This window comes from Nelumbo lutea, chromosome 6 (assembly GCF_056320005.1).
Source record: "Nelumbo lutea isolate HS-2025 chromosome 6, American lotus-T2T, whole genome shotgun sequence".
NCBI lineage: Eukaryota > Viridiplantae > Streptophyta > Magnoliopsida > Proteales > Nelumbonaceae > Nelumbo > Nelumbo lutea.
Window position 1 is genome coordinate 22,805,792 of NC_142689.1, and position 22,593 is coordinate 22,828,384.

Consider the following 22,593-nt stretch of genomic DNA (forward strand, 5'->3'; position numbering starts at 1 on the left):
GCAGGAAAGCTGGAGTACAGCCATGTCATGGTCTAGTAATCACCAAACAGAAGCTAGCCAATGGAAAGACAACAAATGTCATGCTAAAAACTAAAGTTAGCCAACGAAGGCCAATCACAATCACTGAATTGAAAAGCCAACAAAATAAGCAAACCAGAGTTGGCCAATGGCAAGCCAACTATGAAAATCGAACCAGATTAAGCAACGTTCATTTAGAACAAACATGAGCTGGGCAAATCAAATATTAGTTGATGATGGTAACCCAAAATTCACCAGAATATTCCAACTATCGAATCAAGTCACAAATAGGATCAAATCAAAATTGATCATGATGAAGGATGACTATTATTGAAATCCAACACCATTGGGACATTTTCTTAAATACCAAAATAGTTACCTTAAGATTTAAACTCTTTATTGAGATTAGGTTTGATGCCATGAAGCACAAATCATAAGTCAAAGAAAACAGCAAATATAAATTTTTCCATAGGGAGAGTTGTTTACAAAATCCAACAATATAGAAAACCCAAGAAATGGCCACAATGGGATTAAAATAAGAACTAGAAAATGCCATAGTTTACCAACCAAATTAAATTGCCTTGCACAAATGTCCTTTTGGTCTTCTTTCCTATATGTAACAAACCTAAACTCTAGAAGATGAGAGGATCAAAAGAAAATCAAATCTAAATTTACTTTGTGATGGTTTTCGACAAAACCAAGAAGCATTATCACCCCTTTAGGGTCTAGAAAAATGATAGAAAAAATACTCATGTATATTCCTCATTGAATGATGCAAATACCTAAAAGATTTTTTATAGGTTCAAGCACCATAGACCTTGCATGAACAGTATAACGTAAACAGTATTCATGAATAGAAACTCAATGCTAATCCTCTTTAATTCACCAAACTGATTCCAACATTAGACTTGTTTTGGTACTATGTCAACCTGAAAAAAAAAAATAGTAAACCAAGAACATAATGAAAATAGAGAGAGAGAGAGAGAGGGGGCATCGGGATTTAATGTGGTTCGGCTTGATAGCTTACATCCACAAGAAGAGAAGGAAATATATCCACTATGAGAATAACAAATACATGGATGATCTCTTATGGTCTCACAATAAAATGTCCACTCTCACTCAAACCTAATCGCACACAACTAATGGTTTAAATAAGCAAAACATCCAATTATATCATAATTATAAGCCCATCTTTCTTCTATGTAAGTCCTAAAACGTTTATCAACATTACAAGTATACCCCTATAACATCCAACACCCTTCCTGAAAAAAACCCCAGATGCAACCAAACACAATATATCTCTCTTCATGAACGAGGATCAAAGGATGAAAACATGGTGGTGGAAGACTAAATGTAGAGGATTGAGGAGGGTTAATGAGACCCTAAACAGACGTATCAACGCACTTGGAGTAAGTCTTGCTATATAGGTGAAAAATCTTGATAGAGTGAAGTACAAACTGCCTCCTGGGTGAAGATGTAGACTTGGAATAAAAAAGTTGAGGCTAATTCAGCAATGATAGAAATTCAGAGTGTTGAAAGATCTAAAAAGGAATGTCCAAAAGAGGAACAAGAGGCTTTGCTAGATAAAACAAATGGAAGCATTTGTAGATCATGGAGACAAAACAAAAGCTTTCAACCTTCGTATTCATCATCATGACGTATTCAATTAGACACATGTTTGTTTAAGAGTGAAATTAATGCTCTATTGTATAGTTTCTTTTCTAGGCTTAGGTTTTAAGCCCTCCCCTCCTATGTCCTGTTTTATTATTAATAATCTTTTTTCTTTTTCTTACAAAAAGAAAAGGGTTATGCACATCAAATAATGAATTTATTATACATGGTGTTCAAATTTGGGTACCAAATTGAAAAGGCCAATTCAGTTTGGTTTATTCGATTTTCGGCTCAGTTCAATTTAGTAATTTTAAAATATCGATTTCCTATTTTTCAGTTCAGTTTGAAAAAAAAAATTCAACTGAAAAATCAAATTAGCTGAAACAAAGACATGTTTAATATTTTAATTATAAATGTTGATATCAGTAATATATATATATATATATATATATATATATTAATATATAATATGTATTTTAATTATAAAGGTTGATATTTTTTAATAGTAAATATTAATACAAATATAGCATACATTTATATTTTAATTAATCAAATTAACCGATCTAAAACTGAACCAATCCAATTCAAATTCAGTTTGATTCGATTCATGAAAATGGCTAACTGAAATATCGGTTAGATTTTATTTCCAAACCGAACTGAACTGACCCAATGAACACCCCTATTGACAGCCCTACTTCAATATACGTAATTGTCTAGTTAAGAATAAATTTAGGATAAAATATGATGATCTTGCTTTTTTGCAGTTTTATAAGTTCTATTATGATAACTACATATTGAGATTTATTGTAGCTTTTACTGTCCACTCTATCTCAGCTCACGTTATAATACAATTAGTTTGAAATGGTATTTTCTATACGCCTACCAAAGAAATGTGATTTTATGTATAAAAAATTGTCCTACTAAAAGAGTAGGTATCCAACAATGAGTAAATGACATTGTCAAGAAGAAGAAAATAATACAGTATAAATCTTAAAAAATGGACTATCCAGACCTTTATTATTGTTTAATTTTTTTAATAAGCCTATTCTTGTTTCGATTTTGTAAACACAATGATATTTTGCTTCAGCATCCATTTTGGAAGGCCTATATTTTTGAAATCATCATTGATCTGCATGATTTTAATGCTTTTGGACTAATTTGACCTTCCATATAAGCATATGTTATCACCTTAATGGGTGGATTTCTTTGTGTATTTGTACCTGACCAAAAAAAAAAAAAAGGTAAATTGCTGAAACCTTCCTTGAAGTTTGGTAATGGCAATCACCTTCCCCTAAATTTTTTGGAAGTTGCAAGTAGACACCCTTTGGTAGAATTTTCTAGTAAAAGGCATTAAAATGTCTAAAATACCCATGTAATTACTTTTAACGAAAATGTTTATTTTCCAAATTTTCTCTTCATATGAATCATTATCCCAAACCCTTCCAATCTCTTTTTTGGAATTGATTCATTTTTTGAACTTGCCTTTCATATCAATCACTCAAAGGTAAAGTTACAACTTTAAATTCTCTTGGTTTTTGTTGTTCATAAAGTTTGTACTGTTTTTTCCCATAGAAACCAGCCTCAAGAGTAACTGCATGGGTATTTTGGACATTTTCATGCCCTTTTTTGAAGATTCTACCAAAAAGTGTCTACTTGCAACTGTATTAAAAAGTTCATGGGAGATGATTGCAATTACTAAACTTCAGGAGAGGTTTCAGAAATTTACCCAAAAATATAATTTTAGTGTCACTTTTCAGTCATCGTGGCCATTGTTATATATTAGTAAGTTCTAGGAAAGAAAAAAACACTATACAGGATGTGCTTGGGACCATTTCATTTTAAAGATTTAGTATAAAAAAAGCAAATGTATATCAACTTGTCTTAAACAATTATTAACTCAATTAGTATAATCTCCGCACTGTGTTAGTTTTCGTTTTAATTACAACTTTATTTTGGTAATATTTGTGTAGTAGGCAAAAGAGAAAGCCAAGCCAACAACTCCAAAAACAAAACAATTTTTAAGGTAAAAAAAATTATTAAAATAAGAGAAAGAGAGAGAGAGAGAGAGAGAGAGAGAGAGAGAGAGAGAAACCAGCCAAGCAGGACAAGGCTAGCCAACTCAGCCCATCAAAAATAGGCCATCAAAGGGGCAACAAAAACTAAAAATCCCAACAGATTCCGGACAAAAACCTTCCCTTATAACAAAAACTAAAAGCTCCACTACACCTAACAAAAATTCGGCACATCTATTACATATTCATTATATTAAACAAAATTAAGTATGAAAAATAAGTACTTTCATTGGTAATGGAAATGAAATACAAAATTTAAAACTAACCCAAATTAAAGTATAAAACCATTTTCCTATTCAGTTAGTGGAAAATTAGTGGTTCAACCTCTCAACTTAAATGGGCCAAACCAGTTATGTCATTGTTAGACAACAAGATTTTTAAAAATAAAAATACACAAAATTTTAAAAAATAAAAATATATATACAAAACTTGGCACATCTCTAAAATAAATATTATAAACAAAATTTTAAAAGGGTATAGTCATAGTTGATGTATAATGGCCCAAAGCAGTGAGGTGTAAGCCTCAAAACTTAAGAATAAAATTAATTAAAGTTTATAAATTGATAAAAATAACATAGAATATAACAAATTAAAATGATAAAAGGCATAAATATCCATAAAATAAAAGTTTATAAGCAATAAGTTTCAGCATTTAAGTACTAAATAAAATAATAAATAATCATAATAATCACAAGCATTCTACACTTCAGCTTTTAAAATACAAAGTTATCAAATTATTCAAATGACCAAAAGGAAATATATGAAGAATCATCCATATAATTGGATATTAGATTTATGGTCATTCAATAGTTTAGAAGAAAGAAAACAATTTCATTAAGTTGATTAATGCAAAAAAAAATTGATAAAAAGGAAATAATCCATTAGGAAAAGAAATGAGAAAAATAACAAACTTGCGATGTTAGAGTTAGAATAATAAGGAAAAAATCTCACATATATTCAAGAGAAACTACAACTTGATTGGCCTTCTTTTGCATTCAAATCTCCCAATGACACTAAGAGAAACTAATAGAATTTGTTTTTCCTATTGGTTTTTCATTTTTACTCTTTTTATTTATTTGGGTCATAATTATTTAAGTGCTTCTTCCATATATTGTGAATTATAAAAATGCACAAAATATATCTTTTTTGAATTAAGTCACTAAATAATAATTGATACTTGAGGTCTGCACCTTTTTATGCCTCAAGCTACACTTCACACCTTGAGCCTTGAGGCTTGAGGTTTATGCTTCATTCTGACCAAGGCTTAAAGCCCCACATCAAAGTTGTGATGTTTAAGCCTTGAGGCAAAATCTATGTGCCTCACGTCAAAGCTTAAGCCTTTTAAAATAACAAGAATTATTTTGTTAGTGATAGAAATGAAGTACAGATCTTAACACCAACCCAAAAGCAAAATTGTTTTCTTGTCCATGTTGTAGGACAATGGTTCAACATTTTGAGTCAAAGGTCCATCTCATGATGTCATAATTGAATAAAAAAGATAAAAAAAAAAAAGAAGATAAGAACACAAAATTTGAAAAATACTGAAATTTTGTAAAAAAATGTTGGAAACATCTCTAATACTACATACTTATCATATTAAACAAAAAAGTGACAAAAATAATTACTTTATTAATGCTGAACATATAGTACAAATTTTAAAATTGGCACAAAAATAAAACTACTTGACCCAAGTGGTGGATTTATAGCTTAATTGTCTAGTAAAATGGATAAGCTCATGCTTTCATAGTTAAAGAAGTTAAAGTAGATAAAATAAAAAAGTTTTCTATACTACATAAAGCGAATACTTGTCTTGGTTTCATTACAGCTCATGAAAGTTAAATACAAATATCATATATAATATATGGTTAATACTTAACTTTAATGTGTATATAGCACTTGCTCTTACACTAGTAGAAAAATAAAACATTCATAAAAATGTTTTGGATGAATCCCTAATATTATATATTTATCATATTAAACAAAAATTAGTGTGACAAGTAAGAATTTGTTTTCACAATGATGGAAGTGGAATACAAATTAATAATCAACTACATAAATTCTAACATGTAACAAGCAACAAAACAAACAAAAAAACACTAGTCAGGTTACACATTGCTAACCAGACCAATAGCATTTTTGTGGGCAAGCAGAAAGACTTGGAAAGGCCTAAAAGTACAACAAATAGAAAAAGAGAGTTAATATCTCACCCATGGTCTATTAACTAGGTGTCAAACATGTCTATAGTTCCACCAATCAAGTCATCTTGTTGTTAACCAAGTCAATGGGTTCTTTAAGCAACAAAGTTATTTGGGTTGAAACAAACTCAAAAGTTGGTTTGTGGACAGTAAATCAATCCCACTAACCGGTCGAGTTGTAGCTGAAACCATCAATATAAACTACAAATAGGAAGATTTTAAGATGGGAATTTAAGTTGAAAGGCAACAAACCCACTAATACACCAAGCTTTGATTACTTGTATTTGTTACTTTGTTCTATTAAGGACACATGTGACAATTTGTTACTTTGTCCTCATCATCATATCACTCGTGTACCACATCAAAGTAGAAAGATTGATATAGTTTTGATGAGGGACAATTTGGCCCATCAAATAATGTGACGGCACGTGGAGCAATGAAATGATGTGAGGACACCTCAGCGGCCTTGGCAACCTTGGCAATCCCAGTCACCTCGTGCACCTCAGGTAGCCCAGCTGGATCGAGGCTCAAACAGCCTAACTGCGGGCACCGATCTGCTGAGGTGCCATGTAACTTCCATTTAGAAGCTAGCCACCTGTCTCTAATTTCCTCGGGATTATGACACCACATTGATGGAGTTATTTTCCCCTTGCCCAAACCGAACAGAACTGAATCTCAAAACGCATAGTGAGGCTCATGGCATCTCACCTACATAAAGGCCTTACCTCCATCCTCACAAGGTACACATAACTAAGCTCTCTAAGTTCTCTAGAATACTATCTTTCAGCTCTCTCAAAGCTTTCACATCGCTAAAGTCTATCCAAACACAGCCTGACTTGGGCTATAAGAATATATTTTTCACCATTTAAAACCAAACATTCAAGAGTTAATCGGGTGCAATGAACAGCTATTATTCAAATTTCTTAACATCACCATCTATTAAAATAGTTAGACCATGAAAAATTATTTAACTTAGATCCATAATTATAATATGGGAACCTCTTAGAAGTGACTCCCTAGTATCTATAAATTGGTGTAAGTAAAAATAATTTTACACACCAAAAACTTCTTTCTTGAATTGTTTCTATCAAGACAAGATGTTATTTTCTTGAAGAAAATTTATCTAAATGAATTTCAGCTCTGTTGGTTGACATTCATTGCCAAAAGCTCTAATATATCTTAGAAATAAATTTTCCTACAATCCAATAGCAAACTTAATTTATTGAGTAGGATATATATGTCGGAGTCCAACAATATGGTCCCTCGAGAACATTTTAATGCAAAATTTCATTTCTATTACTACATTATTTTGGCATAGATGAACAATTGATGTACAAAATGATTTTTTTTGCAAGAAAACAACTTTTTTTTTGCAAGTATATATTAACCTTTGAATTCAAAAGAACGAATTGTTTTAAATATAGTACATACTTTTCCATCAATATGTTTACAAGCCCATGTTTTTTCATCTTGCCCAGTCAGACTATTGGAGACATGATGGATTCCAACTAGTGGTGATAATTTCCAGCACAGACCGAAACCATCAAGGCTTGGGCCTAGGTTTTGGTGTTCAAAGCCCATTCCAGACTAGAAAGTGTGATTTATATATTAAACATATACTTACACACATGTTTTATATCATATTATGTATATAAACATTATAAAATGACGCACATAATATATTAAATATAATATTTTGTATTATAAAATTATATCATATATTTTATAATATATCATATCTTATCTAAGATAAAATATTATATAATTATATATAATACCCAATAATCTAAGGCCCGATTCGACATCTGATCCAATTATCTTGAACTCGGATGATGTATTTATGTAATCGGATCAGGTTTGGATTTGACTCCATCCGATCTGATTAAAATGAAAATCCAATTATACTATAATATTTACTGATATTTCATATAAATTTTATAAAATGGCATTTAAACTATAAATATATATATATATATATATATATATATATATCTTATATACTATGTTATATATGAATTTATATATAATAAGTTCAGTATGTTATATTTATATTAATTTATCATATATAAAAATTGAAAAGTAATTAACTTTTTAATTTTTTTTGTATTTAAAAAAATTAAAATACAAAAAAAAATTGAATCCAATCCGAGTCTACTTGGGTTCAAATTCGAATATAACGTCTTCAAATCTGATTGAATTTTAAATCAGACTCAGGTGTAAGTATTTAATAATTGCATTGGATACAAATTTTTTTTGAATCCAATCCAAATCTGATCTGATTATATCCCTATTTACGCCCAAAGCCTGACCCAGGCTCGGCTCATGATCACCCCTAATTCCTACTCCTATATGTCATGTCCATGCAACCGTGGCTCACAATTCAACATCGATGGACATTTCACCAAGTACAGAGATGGAGAAATTTTATAGATATTTCACTAATTTTGCTAATATATATAGAAAATCTAAAAAATTAGGAAGATTTCTACAAAGATAAAATTAATTGTTATAGATATTTCAACGAATCGTTAAAATAAATACAATTGCACAGTTAAGAATCAAAAAACCATAGCAAAGAACTGTATAAATCAAATAGGACAAAATTGAGAGCCATTAATAAATAATAGTTATCTTTCTCTTTGTTTCCCTATTAGTCTTTTCACCATTTTCTCTTCATTAAATATGTCAATTACTTGCCGTTTTGACTTTTTTCTTTTTTCATACTAGATGTTTTAATTCATTTGAGAATCATTCACACTTAAATGCATTTTACATCTTTCATTTAAATTATTGTGACTTAGTAAGCGGATAATATCAAAATACTAAGCCAATTATCTAATCACCAGTTCCCCAAGGTTCTTTTTAGGAATTTTTAAAACTTATTAAAATTATTTAATGAAATGTTCAAAATCGTTTTATAATATTCTATAATCTTTAGCCTTCTAAATATAGGGGATGTTTGGAATCATGGCCATTTTTCAAAAAAACGGTGCCATGTCGGTTCTACAAAGGTGTTTCAACAAATGCCCATGTATCTCATTGTTTGGTTCAACCAATTATTAAAAAATCGGACATGCCTCAAAAATCGGGACCTCACCGATGCATGATGAACCGTTTCCCCCAATGGTTGACTGATGGGTATCCAATGTGGTGCTTATCTGTCAGTACATACATAAAAAACGGTGATGAAAATCACCTTACCAAACAGCATAGTGTTGCTCACTGCCTATGTGGCAGAAGCGTTTTTCTTTTTTTTTTTTTTTTTTTTTGTGTGTGTGTGAAAAACTGGTCTTAAAAGTATGAGCATTTTTTCTTGAAAATCGGTCCCAAAAAGCGCACACACTTCCAAACACCATGATAATCCATCAATAAATTCTGAAATATCATCAATTCCCCATAGCTCTACTAGAAAAGTAGTTTTAAAAAATTATAATCATTTTAATGAAATATTGAAAATTTTTAATAATATTCTAAAATTTTGAACCTTCAATATATAGTCTATCAATAAAATCTGAATTATTGTCAACATATTGGAAAAATATCGGATATGTTTTGAAAAAAGATTCCCAGTAAATTTCGTATTGCCACTCAGCAAAATGGGTATATTTTGCTAATATCGCCGACATTGTAAACCATGCATGCTAGCTACTTAAGGCATGAAGTGAAATCTGTCCAAGGTGTATGCATTGAATACTTCTTAGTTCTCATAGGAAGTACACAATGATGGTCTTGTCAATAGAAGACTGAAAGCTGCACCCAATAAAGACTAATCTAACACAAGATGAAAGGTTTTAAAAGATCTAAAATAATGCTAAAAATGAAAGGATTCTAATCCAAGTACCAATATATATTCAAAAACATTCAAGTTTTCTCAAGCTCAATTATATTGCAATCTAAAAGACCTCTATAGCTAGAATTTTGAGGATCCCAAATGCAAAAAGAATGAGAGAAGCATGGATTAAAGTGTTGGGGTTGCAAATGAAGCAAAGAATAAAAAAAGCAGCAAATCAAGAAAAAAAAAGAAGATAAAAGCTCATTTCCTCTTTTCTCCTCTCTTTAAGGAGCTCAAACCCCAGTTCCAAGCTCAAGACAATTCACATCAAGAGAAGACCTGGTCTGAGATAGAAGCCCTACAAACCAAAAGCAAATAGGGGCTCTCTATTTAGAATAAACTTTTGGTGGTTAATTGAACCTTATTGTCTTTTACTTCTTACTCCCCAAATCATAAGTACAAACCACTTCAAAAAGGGCATGTTCTACACTTTTTTATATTTCCGTATCTATAAAAATTATTTTTATTTGTCACACTTATTTTTATTAAATATGCTAAATATATGATATTAGAGACATGGGCAAATGTTTTCTACAATTTTTCTTTCTAATTTTATCATTTTAATTTTTATTATTATTTAATTATAACATGTAGGGTTGTTACATTTGACCCAAAAGGTTGACTTGTTGACTTCCCAACGAACAAAAAAGAAAACACAAATTTGGGTTGGTTTTAAATTTATATTTTATTTCTATTATCAATAAAAATAAAATTATTCTTTATCATACTTATTTTTCTTTAATATAATTAATTAATATAGAATTCAATGAAAGAATGAAAGTTAATATCCTAGATATAAGACCTAATGAGAGGGAATTGAATAAGGAGAAATGTACTAGTTCAAATTACATTTGGTGCCCACACAATTGAAGAGTGACCAAATTGAAAAATAGGGATATATTTCAATGAATGTTAATGAGAATTCATACCTTAAATATAAGACTTAATGAGAAGGACTTGAGTGAGGAGAAAAATGCTTATTTAAATTACATTTTTATCCTTAAAATTAGAGATGGCCAAATTCATAAATTGGGGTATTTTTAGTCAAACAAAAGTTCCACACTAACATTCACACTTTTAATAATGGTATAAATATTTGCCAAAGGATATTAGGCTCACTCACTAGAGCATCACAAAGTCGTTGTACCAACCAATGGTTCACTAGGCACCCAATTGTTGTAAACTATAAACAGCTATACTAGGACAAACTAGAAAGTGCATGATTCTTGAAATCAAAAGATACCTAGAAAGAACTAGGTTAGAAAATAGGCATATTGATAGTAAGAATAACCTCATTTTTGCTAAAATATGGTGCAATAAGCCAATAACCTCATTTTAGGGAGATTTTTTTCTTAAAATATTTTTCGACTACTCAACCATACTAATTTCTCCTGGTTAGGTTAACAAGAATATTAATTTTTTACCTAGTGAATAGCAGGATAACCTAAGAATTTAAACCACATTCTTCTATATTATATCCTTGAATATCCCAGGTGAAGAGGGAGACTAACAGTGAATAATTAATCTTTAAGTTGATGTAGCAGTCCTCTTCCTTCCACATCATCAACACTATGTAACTAAATTTTTACAGTATGGATCCAATGGACAACCCTAGTAGTGATGAGACTTGTCAACATTATTAATTCTTTCTCCTTATTGGAGGATACTTTTGGCATTTATTTCTTTCCGTATGGACCAAAAGACAGCAGCAAGCTTTCAAATTCCTCTATTTAATGTTGTAGTTTCTTTCTTATACATTTTCATATTTTATTTTTTTATGTACAATTTCAAACTGGATAACCAAAATACTGAACCATGAATTAATAATTTGACTATTTTATGTTTGTTTAAGTTTTCAAATATATATATGGCATCTTTGACAACTTTGTTCACTCATAAATAGCAAACTTTGTTCTGAACATCCATACGACAGAAGTTTAGTTTCCTTCTCCAAGACCAACTTTATAAGTAACAACTGATCTACAACATAAATTACGGAAAATAAAAAATTAAATTAAAAATTAAAAAAATAATAAAAATAAATGTTAAAACTAGCGATAGGATTAGGTACCTACTAATCTATTTTTAAGCTCAGGATGTCCTTAACGTTAAGAAAGAAACTAGGTTGGCCATCGCACCCTTTATCAATCTGGATGTGCAACTTTATCAATCTCAATCACGCAAATGATAACCCGATTCCATGTGCTTTCAATCACTTGATCACCTAATTTGAATAACCTATACATCCAACTGGAATATCATCAAGATTCGACTTTTTACCATGCATATTGATTATGTTTTATCTGTGCATTGCTTTTTAATCGATAGATAGATATCTCTTACATTTTCCATGAATTACAAGAAATCTCCCAGCAATTGCTTGAGTGGGTAATTTCGTTCGTCTTGATGTATCGTTGACCCACTTAGTCAGAAAACTATTCTATTGCTAGTATATATTATCTCCATGATTTAGCTATAGCTCTGTGTTAACAGTAGTACATCAGGATAAAGATAACTTCAATGTAATCCCATTATATCAGGATAAGTTTTTAGGATAATCACTCTATCCATAGTCCTATCTTATCCTACTAATTGGTTCTTCTTCTTTATCTTATACACACAGTTGTAATCAACTTCTACTTCTAAACTAACTGAATCCTAGAATACTTTCTTCAATTATTCTTTGTTTTATTTATTTGTTTTTGTTTCTTTATTCCAACTTGGTATCAAAGCCAATGGCCACCGACCCACAAGCAAGAAACGCTGCCTCCAATATGAGTAGCAGTGGGGTCACACCGAATGGAAGCTCCTCAATTCAGAATGCTCTGCATTATCTCCCAATCAAGTTAGGGAGTGTTCACTATCTTCTCTAGTGAGCATAGTTCCCTCCCATTCTCAGACATCACCATCTAATGGAGATGGTAGAAGGTATTAAGAAACCTCCCCCCCCCCTAGAGATTGAAAATCCAAATGGAACTAGAACCATCCCACATCTAGAATTCAAACGATGGTGTGATCTAGATCAACTCATGCTGAGCTGGTTGGTTTCATCTCTTACTGAAGGCATCATGAAGCAAGTAGTCGGCCTCTCCACTTCAGCAGAAGTTTGGGGTACACTTGTGAAGAGCTATTCGACCTATTATAGGTCAAAGATTCTACAGTTAAGAAGACAACTTCAGAGTTTAAAAAAGGGATCCCTATCTATTTCCGCCTACCTTCAACGGGGGAAATCAATTGCAGATAGTCTCTCCACCGTCTCTGAACCGGTAACCAAATATGATCTAGTTCTTTATATTCTTGTTGGTCTTGGTAGTGAATATGAATCAACTGTTACTACTCTTACAAATTACTCAACCATGAAAATTAGTTTGAGCAACTATCTCGCTCTCTAAATGATGGATATGTTAATGCTAATTTTGTTGGTACAAAAAATAAGAATTCTTCACAACAAGGAAAACCCAATCAACAATTTCAGCACTTCTCTAATTCTAATAGTAGCTGCGGTAGGGGTAGGGGTCGAGGACCCTTCCTATCCAATCATCAACAGTTTTATCAAAATAATCAACAATAGCAGTTTCTAACTCAATTTTCTGGTGGAGGTTGTGGCAATAAAAATTGCAGTATTGTGTGTCAAATCTACAACAAAATTGGTCATGGCACACTACAATACCATAAAGCCATGTATGCTTTTGGTTTGTAGAATGATAATTCAGCTAATGATCCTTCAGTGTTTTATGGAGGGTTGTTGACTCCTCAGTATCAATTCAGTCACCACAATGGGAATTCAATGTTTGACCCAACTTGGTATCCAGATTTGGGTGCTACTCATCATATGACTCCAAAAATTGACAATTTATATAACTGATCAGAATACATGGGTTTTGGTCCAGCTAAAGTTGGTAATGGGAAAGGTTTGCGAATTCTTCACTCTAGCAATTCATATCTTCAATTCAATCAATTTGCTATTAGTTTAAAAGATATTTGTCATGTTCCTGCTATCTGCAAAAATCTGTTATCCATCAGTAGTTTCACCAGATATAATGATATGTATTTTGAATTCCATCGTGATTGTTATTTTTTGAAGGATTATACAAGGACAGTTCTTCTATGAGGGGTCAATAGAGATGGTTTATACTGCTTTCCGTTGACTACTACCACTTCGTCATCTGCTAGCACTTCCATATCATCTTCGCTAGCTTTAATTGGAAACTGAACCTCAGTTCAAAGATGGCACTTGTGATTAGGACATGCAACTCTTCTGATTGTATGGCATGTTATTTCTTAGTTTGGCCTTCCTTACAGTTTGAATAAGTCGCTTAGTTCAGTGTGTGAGTCATGTCAAATGGGTGAAAATCATAGGTTGTCATTAAAGCCTTCTTCTTTTTTAGTCTAGAAGTCCTTTAGAGTTAATTTTTTCAAATATATGGGGACCATCCCTAGTTAAGTCAAATAATGGACATTGCTATTATGTTTTATTTTTTTATGATTTCTCAAAATTTTCTTAGATTTATCCCATTAGTCGAAAGCCAGAAGCATTTGATATTTTTCTAAAATTTAAGCAACATGTGGAAGTACTATTTAATGCCAAGCTCCAAGCCTTTCAATCCGACTGGGGAGGAAAATAATGCAAATTGTCTAAATACTTGGACTCGTAGGGTATCACCCATCGTCTCACCTGTCCTCACACTCATGACCAGAATGGAACAGTTGAATAGAAGCACCAGCACATCATTGAATCGACCCTCTCTTTATTGGCCTCCTCGAAGCTCCCGTTCTCCTTCTGATGTAGCCGAAACTACAATTTATTTGATTAACAAGATTCCTACTATATCTCTTCATGGTGGATCTCCTTATGTGGTACTCTTTCAACGACCACCGGATTATTCTATGCTTAGATGTTTCATATGTGCTTGTTATCCTCTTCTCTGGCCATATAACAATCACAAGTTCATGTTTTGATCACTTTAGTGCATCTTTCTTGGGGACAGTCATACTCATAAAGGGTATCAACGTTTTCATCCAACTTTTCGCAAGTTATTTAGTTTAAGGCATGTTGTTTTTTATGAGTCTTTTTTTCTGGGTTTCTCATCATCATCATCAGCTCTGGAGGTTTCCTCCACTGGATTTTTATTTCAGCACCACCATGGACCTCTCCTTCTACACATGTCTCTTCTCCATCTGCAATTGCCGACCTGCCAAGTCTTGAACATGCTACCTCTTCTAATTCTCCTACAGTTCAGCAATCTTCAATCTCTGCCTCTCCTCCAGTCCAATATCGCAATATCCAGCTTGTACACACTTTATGATCACACGACCCATGGATGGCACATTACCTATGCGTTCTAATCAGGTATCGCGATAACCTCTCCCCAACTCCATTATTTCTTTTCTCACCTCACGAGAGGCAGAACCTTGATCTCACATTGAAAACATGAGATACTCTCATTGGCGGAATGCTATGCAAATAGAGTACAATGCCTTAATTCGTAATGGGACATGGTAACTTGTTCCGTACACTTCATATATGAATGTTATAGGCATTAAGTGGGTGTTTAAAACAAAGCAAAATTCATATGGTATTCTGAACTACTACTACAAAGCTCATCTTGTAGCACAAGGATTTAATCAGATTTTGGGTCTTGATTATTTTGACACATTTAGTCCAGTTATTAAACTTATGACTATTTGCACAATACTAGCCCTTGTTATTTCTCACAATTGGCCGGTACGTCTACTGAATGTTAATAATGCCTTTTTACAAGGTCTTCTAAATGAGGACATCAATGTTCACCAACCCAAAGAGTTTGAAGATCCTTCTTATGCAAATCATGTCTGCAAACTTCGAAAGTCCTTGTATGGTCTCAAGCAGGCCCTGAGAGCAAGGTATTCTTGACTCAGTAACACTCTTTTCCATACGGGTTTTCGAAACTCCACTATTGATCCCTCTCTATTTATTTTTGATCGTGGTGGAACTAAATTGTTTATTCCCATTTATGTTGATGATATTATTCTTACTGGGAACTTCTCCACTACAACTGATCATTTCTTACGCTCTCTCTCTAACATTTTCCATTGAAAGGTTTGGGTACCTTGCATTATTTTCTTTGCATTGAAGCTCAGTTCAACTCTTCCGGATTGCATTAATCTCAACAGAAGTACATTGTTGAATTACTTCATTGCACTCATCTAGATGGCATTAAATTTGTCTCCACTCCTATAGCCACTTCAGTGAAGTTGTCTAAGATTTCTAGAGCACCTCTATCAGATCCTACAGAATATCGTAGCATTGTTGGCACTCTGCAATATGTTACATTGACAAGACCAGACATCTCCTTTGTTGTAAATAAATTGTACCAATTTTTACATTGCCCATCTGATGAATGCTAGAGTGCAATGAAACGGATACTACAGTATCTAAAACGTACTATTGAATATAGTATCCAGTTTTAGGCATCACCTAATATTGTTCCACTAGCTATTCTGATGTCGATTGGGCAAGCTATCCTGATGATCAGCGTTCTACTAGTGATTACTCAGTTTACCTCGGACATAATCTAATTTCATGGAGTTCCAAGAAGCAAGCCACTATTGCTCGCTCTAGCACAGAATCTGAGTTCCGTGCTCAAGCTAATTCCATTACTGAAGTCTTATGGATTCGATCTCTTCTTGCTGATTTGGGATACTCTATATCGGTTCCTATTGCTTGGTGTGACAACATTGGAGCTACTTACTAAGCTGTCAATCTAATCTTTCATGCTCGAACCAAACATGTAGAAGTCGATTATCATTTTCTACGAAATCTAGCTACTAGAAAGCAACTTGCAATTCGGTGCATTCCCACCTCTGATTAGATTGCTGACATCTTTACAAGATAAAGATAATCTCAGTGTAATCTCTATCTCAATGTAATCCCATCGTACCAGGATAAGTTTTTAGGATAATCACTCTATCTAGAGTCCTATCTTATCCTACTAATCGGTTCTTGTTCTTTATCTTGTATACTAACAATTGTAATCAACTTCTACTTCTATCATTATAAATAGATAACTAGGATCAGTCCAAACTCTCTGAATCCTAGAATACTTTCTTCAATTATTCTCTACTCTATTTTTTTGTTTTTATTTCTTTGTTTCAACTCTCTGAGATAGAAGATGGAGAAATTACTATTGATCAGACTTCTTCCGTATCTGCTTGTTTTAGGGATTAGGTTCATCATTTTCACTACCTGACAGTTCAGCAAGCATGTCAGCAATGCCAAGGATTGAAGTAGTGCCAAACTCTTCCCAAGTGGGTGAAGGCAGATTATCCTAGAGGACCCATCCTTTTATAGAAGAAGAATTTAAAATCTACCACCGGATTAGATTTCACACCACAAAGTCCAAGTCAAAAATTGTTTAGAGTATTTATATAGGTTCTGACGAGTTCCAGCGTTTAAAATGCCACTCTCGTTGGGAATATTAACGACTTAAAGTAAGATATGTAAAAATTTCATGCATAACTATTGTAAAATTTTATACCATTTAAATATTAATTATAGAATATTTGCTAATATCTATTTGAATTATAAAAGGGCATACTCTTTTGGATCAATATATTATTATTAAATGATAAAAAAAAAAGATGTTCCTGAAATGATTATATACAATACCCATATTGATATTTTAGTTAATTATAGATATTATTGTATCATGTTTTAATTAATATAAGTTACTATTTACATTATAATTATTCTTCTTATGCAATTATATTATTTAACACTAATTTTGTGAAATCGTATATAACTAAAATATATTTCACGAAGAAAAATAAAAATGAGAGTCACCTATAATGACAAAATAGAAAAATATTTTTTTTGAAAAAGAAAGATATAATGGACTAGAGAATATGATAAAGTAGAATTTGTGAAAAACAATATAAAATATTTCAATGCACTAGAGAATATGATAAAATATGTCCGTTAACTTGAACTTCAAAGCTCTTTCTTCTCTCTAGACTTCTTATTCTAATAAAGTTTAAAATTACTATATAGAAAAAAAGGTCTACAATTCTGATCATAAATATCATGGGTATTTGAAGATGGGAACTTTTGCATGAATTTTACAAGAAATTTTCATATTGGCATAAAACTTTTCTGTTTGAGAAAATACTTAGATAAATATGCAAGTTCAAATTGGAAAGGAATTTACAAAAAATAAAAAATGAATGGTTACAAATCAAGACACAAATACTATAAAAGGCCATTTGCTATATATGGGAAAATATAAAAGGTAAAGGTGTTCATCAACATAAACCTATAAGACACAGTGTTGTTCAAAGTGAAAATAGTATGTAAATAATTGAAAATCTAGTACCAGATAAAATCTATAGTTAGTAGAAATGCAAGCAATATTTAGAATGGTCATGCCTTGCAGTTCAAATCACCATGTATTTAATCAAATCCCAGCGCCCATGATCAAGCATTTGTCTGTGACAATAAGGTTTAGGCTAGCAGGTTCACTTTGTGTGCTTTTAAGGACTACTGTTCAGCTATTAGATGTCACAGTTGTCCTTGGCATCCCTACTGTTGCAAATGGATTTTCAAATTCGAAGAACTAGGCAACTAAATATGCTGAGGCGTACCTTCACTCTAACATGACCTCTAGTTTATTTCAGGATAGATAATAGCTATTATTGTTAAGCTTTCTCCATCTATATCGAAGGCCGGTAATTTACCAAACTTCATTTCAGGAAACTCTCTTACACTGATTCCTATGGAAGAAGGTTACACTCTTTATCCAACTTTAATTGTAACCACATTTAACTCCAAAAAGCTCTTTAAAGGTTTTTCTTTCTTTCTTTTGTTTTCAGAAACTAAAGTTCGTTAAACGGTTTATATAACTAGTTTTTTTTTTGGGTACATATATAACTAGCTTTCCTGAGTATTACGGTGAGGAGGAGCGAGATCGATATGGAGTTTTGAAGTCTTTCCCTTTGATTTCTCCTTTTCTGTTGCACTCGAATTCATTCACTTTTAGGCTCTAAGGTACGAAAGCGTTAAAGTTTTTTTTTTCTTTCATGAGGTGGGCTCCTAAGAAGTTATGGTATTCGGCAACGAGATTGGTTTTTGTTTTGCTTTTTCCCCCTTAAACTAATTAAAATTAAAAATAGAAGGGATTTGTGTAACTGTTTTACCACCTAAAACTGTTGAAAGGTACACAGACAAAGATTGACATACTATTTTTGCAGGAAAAAAAAGATCAACATACTATTTCATTTCTGAAAATTTTGCTAGTGAACTGACCAAGACCTCAAGTCTTTATATTCCTTCTGCATTTTTATTTTTATTCATTTTTCCTTTGGTAAGATGTAAAAAATTATGTCTCATACTTTAAACGATCGATCTAGGTAAAGAGATAGTTCAGTTCAGGAGACGTGAAGGTACTCATTTTTCTTTCTACTTTTGTCTTCAATCTTCCTGGTTAGCTGCATCTTTCTTTTTATCTTTGATATTGCACTACACAGCTTACCCCACTCGTACCCACCCAAATACGAATTATTGAGTACAAACCTGTAAAGTTCCTAAAGAAAGGGAGAAATTTGTCAGCAGCAGTTCTTTCAACAAAATTCTAAGCCTTAAACCCTAATATTAGTGCTCAGATTGTAGTGAAACGAAGACGATTCAAGTTTGGAAAACAAAGAAGAAAAAAGTACTGGGTAACGAAGTTCTCCATTAACATTGAACTTGTTATTGTAAACTAAAAGAATCATTGAATAACCTACACATATAGGTGTAAGTTTCAGGTTGAATGTCGGAAACCAGAAGACTAGCAACTGAACAAGAGCTGAGCAGAAGAACGATAAAGACAGCTGGCATCTCTTTAGATAAAGAGAAACGTTCAGCCTCGAGATGTAAACATACAAACGAAAGAAGGAGCGAGCCTCTAGCTAGAGAGAAAGACAAGTTGTATTTCTTTACCGTAAAGAGAGAATGTACGGACTTGAATATGCAAGAAAAACGACCAACAGAGAAAGAGCGAGAGAGATTTGAGCGGGTGCACCAGTACGAAGAGAAGCAATGAAGTAAAGATATTTCAAATCAGACTAGACAACTTCATCATAGTCTTGTTCTTCTTCTGGTTTGTCGTCGTTTTCTTTCTTATCTTTTTCTTTTCTATTTCTCTATTCCTCTTCGAGTATAAACTATTAAAGGAAAGAAGATCGAGACAGTCACAAGGAAAGCAACCTCGAGAATCAAAAGAGATCTCTAAGATCATCTGTGGGTACAAAATGAAATCTGTGCTCAAAGATCTGCTCCTTATAGAAAAGGAAATATAAAAAATGAGAGCCTGGAATCATAGTACGCTCGAGTGCAAACCCGTACCCTATCCATCTGTTGCTAATGTCTGATATTTACTGCTGCTAATTTGTCCGATACACAATAAAAATTAGAGGTAAAACGCTCAAACAATTCAGCCGCGGAGTAGTGGAGAATTAAAAAAGAAAGAAAAGATGAATTTCGTGAAGAATTTCATGGAAGAAGGTAACTAAAATAACTAAGGTGTACCTGGAGCTGGAGAACTCATAGAGCTTCCCTCTGGGAGAGAAGACGATGAGCGCAACTTCAGCATCGCAGAGAACCGAAAGCTCGAACGCCTTCTTAAGCAGACCATTCCGACGCTTTGAGAAGGTTACCTGCCTGCTGGTGGCGTTCTCTATCCGCTTCATCTGCGTCTTCCCCCTCACCATCTTCACTCCTTGAGAAATGCGCGCAGTGAACAGCGAAATAGGAGGAGGATGAACGAAGATGATCAAAAGACTGATCGTATATTTGCAGATTCAGCGGAGGAAGCAAAAGACAAGAACGAAATTTTAAGTCAGATCAGCCGAATCCAGGAGAAGTTTCAAGTCAAGTTTTCAAGTTTCAAAGCAGTTAGCTTTGAGGGAAGAAGGTAGAAGACATGATAATAACCAAAATCTTACCTGAGACTGCTGAAAATCTCAAAAAAGCTTCCACCACCTCTAAAAATAGAGAAATCCCACAAAAACGTTTCCAGAACCAGAAAAAGGGAGGTTTTACACAAGTGTTCAACACTCCCAGACTTGCCTTTTCTCCTTATTTCCTTCTCTCTCCTTTAATTACTTCTTGACAAACAACAAAAGAACAGGAGCAAGTTGAGGAAAAAAAAGCCCAGTATCTCACCTTACCTCTTTTCCTGTTTTGGTAAATTCCACAGCACAAAGTTACAGGCATGAAACCAGAGAGAGAGAAAGAGAATGAAATAGAGAGGAGAGAGGAGAGCCAAACAACCAAACGAAACAAAGGCTAATAACAAGACTTTGTTCGCTCTACCAAAAGGCTGAGTCGATCCCCAGTAAAAAATAGTTAGTCCGTACACATGTTAGAAACACGTCAACATCCTTCGTACATTAACGTATTCGCGTGACTAGTAACATTTAGACACGTGTCTGCGGTATTCATCGCCATTCTCCGCCTCGTCAAATGTGAACGGACCGCGTCACGTGTCTCCTCCTTGTGTGTCGCGTCCAAACCTACTTTATTCTATCGATCAATGTTGCTCGCTCCACTGGCGCAGCAACGCTCGACGCTCTGATCTCGTTCAGATTGGAGCTTCACAATAAACTAGGTGGGACCTGGCGTTGTTAATTTGAAAACAGTGAAATATTCCCGCGTGAATCATGTTTATTGGATTTGCTTCCTACTGATGCAGTTACAGAGTATCACTACCCATTCGACATCTTCTGTCCCTTTTCTTTTCTCGTTTTTCGGTTGGTTGGTGGCGGCCCCACGAGATGATTATTTACGGAAATGCCATTAGATAGTTAAATGAATATATTTTTTCTTCAGATATATTTCTCTACTCACAATAAATAAATAAAGATAATTCTTTTTACTCTTTTGTGTTGTAATGATGGCACCTACTTGGCGGTTTTTTTGCCATTTATGCTATTGGCGTAGGTTTCTCGTTTCCCAAATCCTTTTTTTTTAATTGTATAATTAACGATAGAAGAAATAATGACGTGGGGACCACAGCCTGGACACTCGACATTGGAGTGGCTTTAACTTTTTCTTTATTTTGACTTTTGGAAGCGAAGGCCACGGGTGGGCCCTCCTTCTATGTCTGGAGAGAGTTCGCTTCCGTCAGGGCAACGTCCGTTCGATCAGCCTTTACAGCCTTGAGAAATGAAAAATCTCTCCCTATTCATGATATTCTAGATGCGAAGTTATTAAAGGCTATTGGAACGATGTGAGCACAGGCGTGTCATATTTGAAGCCAATCTCGTCAGGAGCTATGGTTTCATGAGCACGCTCCCATCCGTAGATATCGTGGGCGCCCCTGTCGTGTCCATCCGTCATTGTCTAAAATTTTCGGGCATTTTCAAATTTTCCGCCTCAGACAAGAAGGGGAATTGTAAAGTTTTCTATTTAAAGCCAATACATGGACAACACGTGGGGAATACGTGAAATGACACAGCTTTTCTTAAGACCATTTCCCTCAAAAGGGCTGAGGTCTAAGACAGGCTGTCCTTTGTAGATCCAACGGTCTACAATTGATCTCAAATCCCATTATCTCTCCATCTGATCTGACTATTTCTCTATCCCTTCCTACGTCATGCCTCAGAAATAGGGTGTCGTCAACTTTATTAAATGCCCAATAATTCTCATTCCGGTTCAGGTATCTTATATTTAATTGTATAATAAATTTTGGTTTATTTTAAGGAAATTTACGATCATACCTGTATTTGGCTCGATTTACGACAATTCATTATTCAAAATTTTAAATTGGGATAATCCATTACTTGAATTTTCAAAATATGATAATTTAGTATTTGTCATTAATCAGTTCATTAATCAGTTGCTAAGTAA

The 22,593-nt window shown here is 33.2% G+C and overlaps 1 protein-coding gene across 1 annotated transcript in view; it reads right to left on the bottom strand.

Annotated features, from left to right (window-relative positions):
• The window catches only part of LOC148847916 (MADS-box protein SOC1-like), a 29,726-nt gene extending 8,666 nt beyond the window's left edge, over window positions 1-21,060 (bottom strand). Inside the window, exons 1-2 of the mRNA XM_088948972.1 lie at window positions 20,688-21,060; window positions 20,272-20,523 (exon numbers count right to left, since the gene is read on the bottom strand). Of these exons, the coding sequence (XP_088805098.1) occupies window positions 20,272-20,453 (182 nt within the window). The 5' untranslated portion in view covers window positions 20,454-20,523; window positions 20,688-21,060. The remainder of the gene's footprint in view (window positions 1-20,271; window positions 20,524-20,687) is intronic.
• Window positions 21,061-22,593: the final 1,533 nt, after the last annotated feature.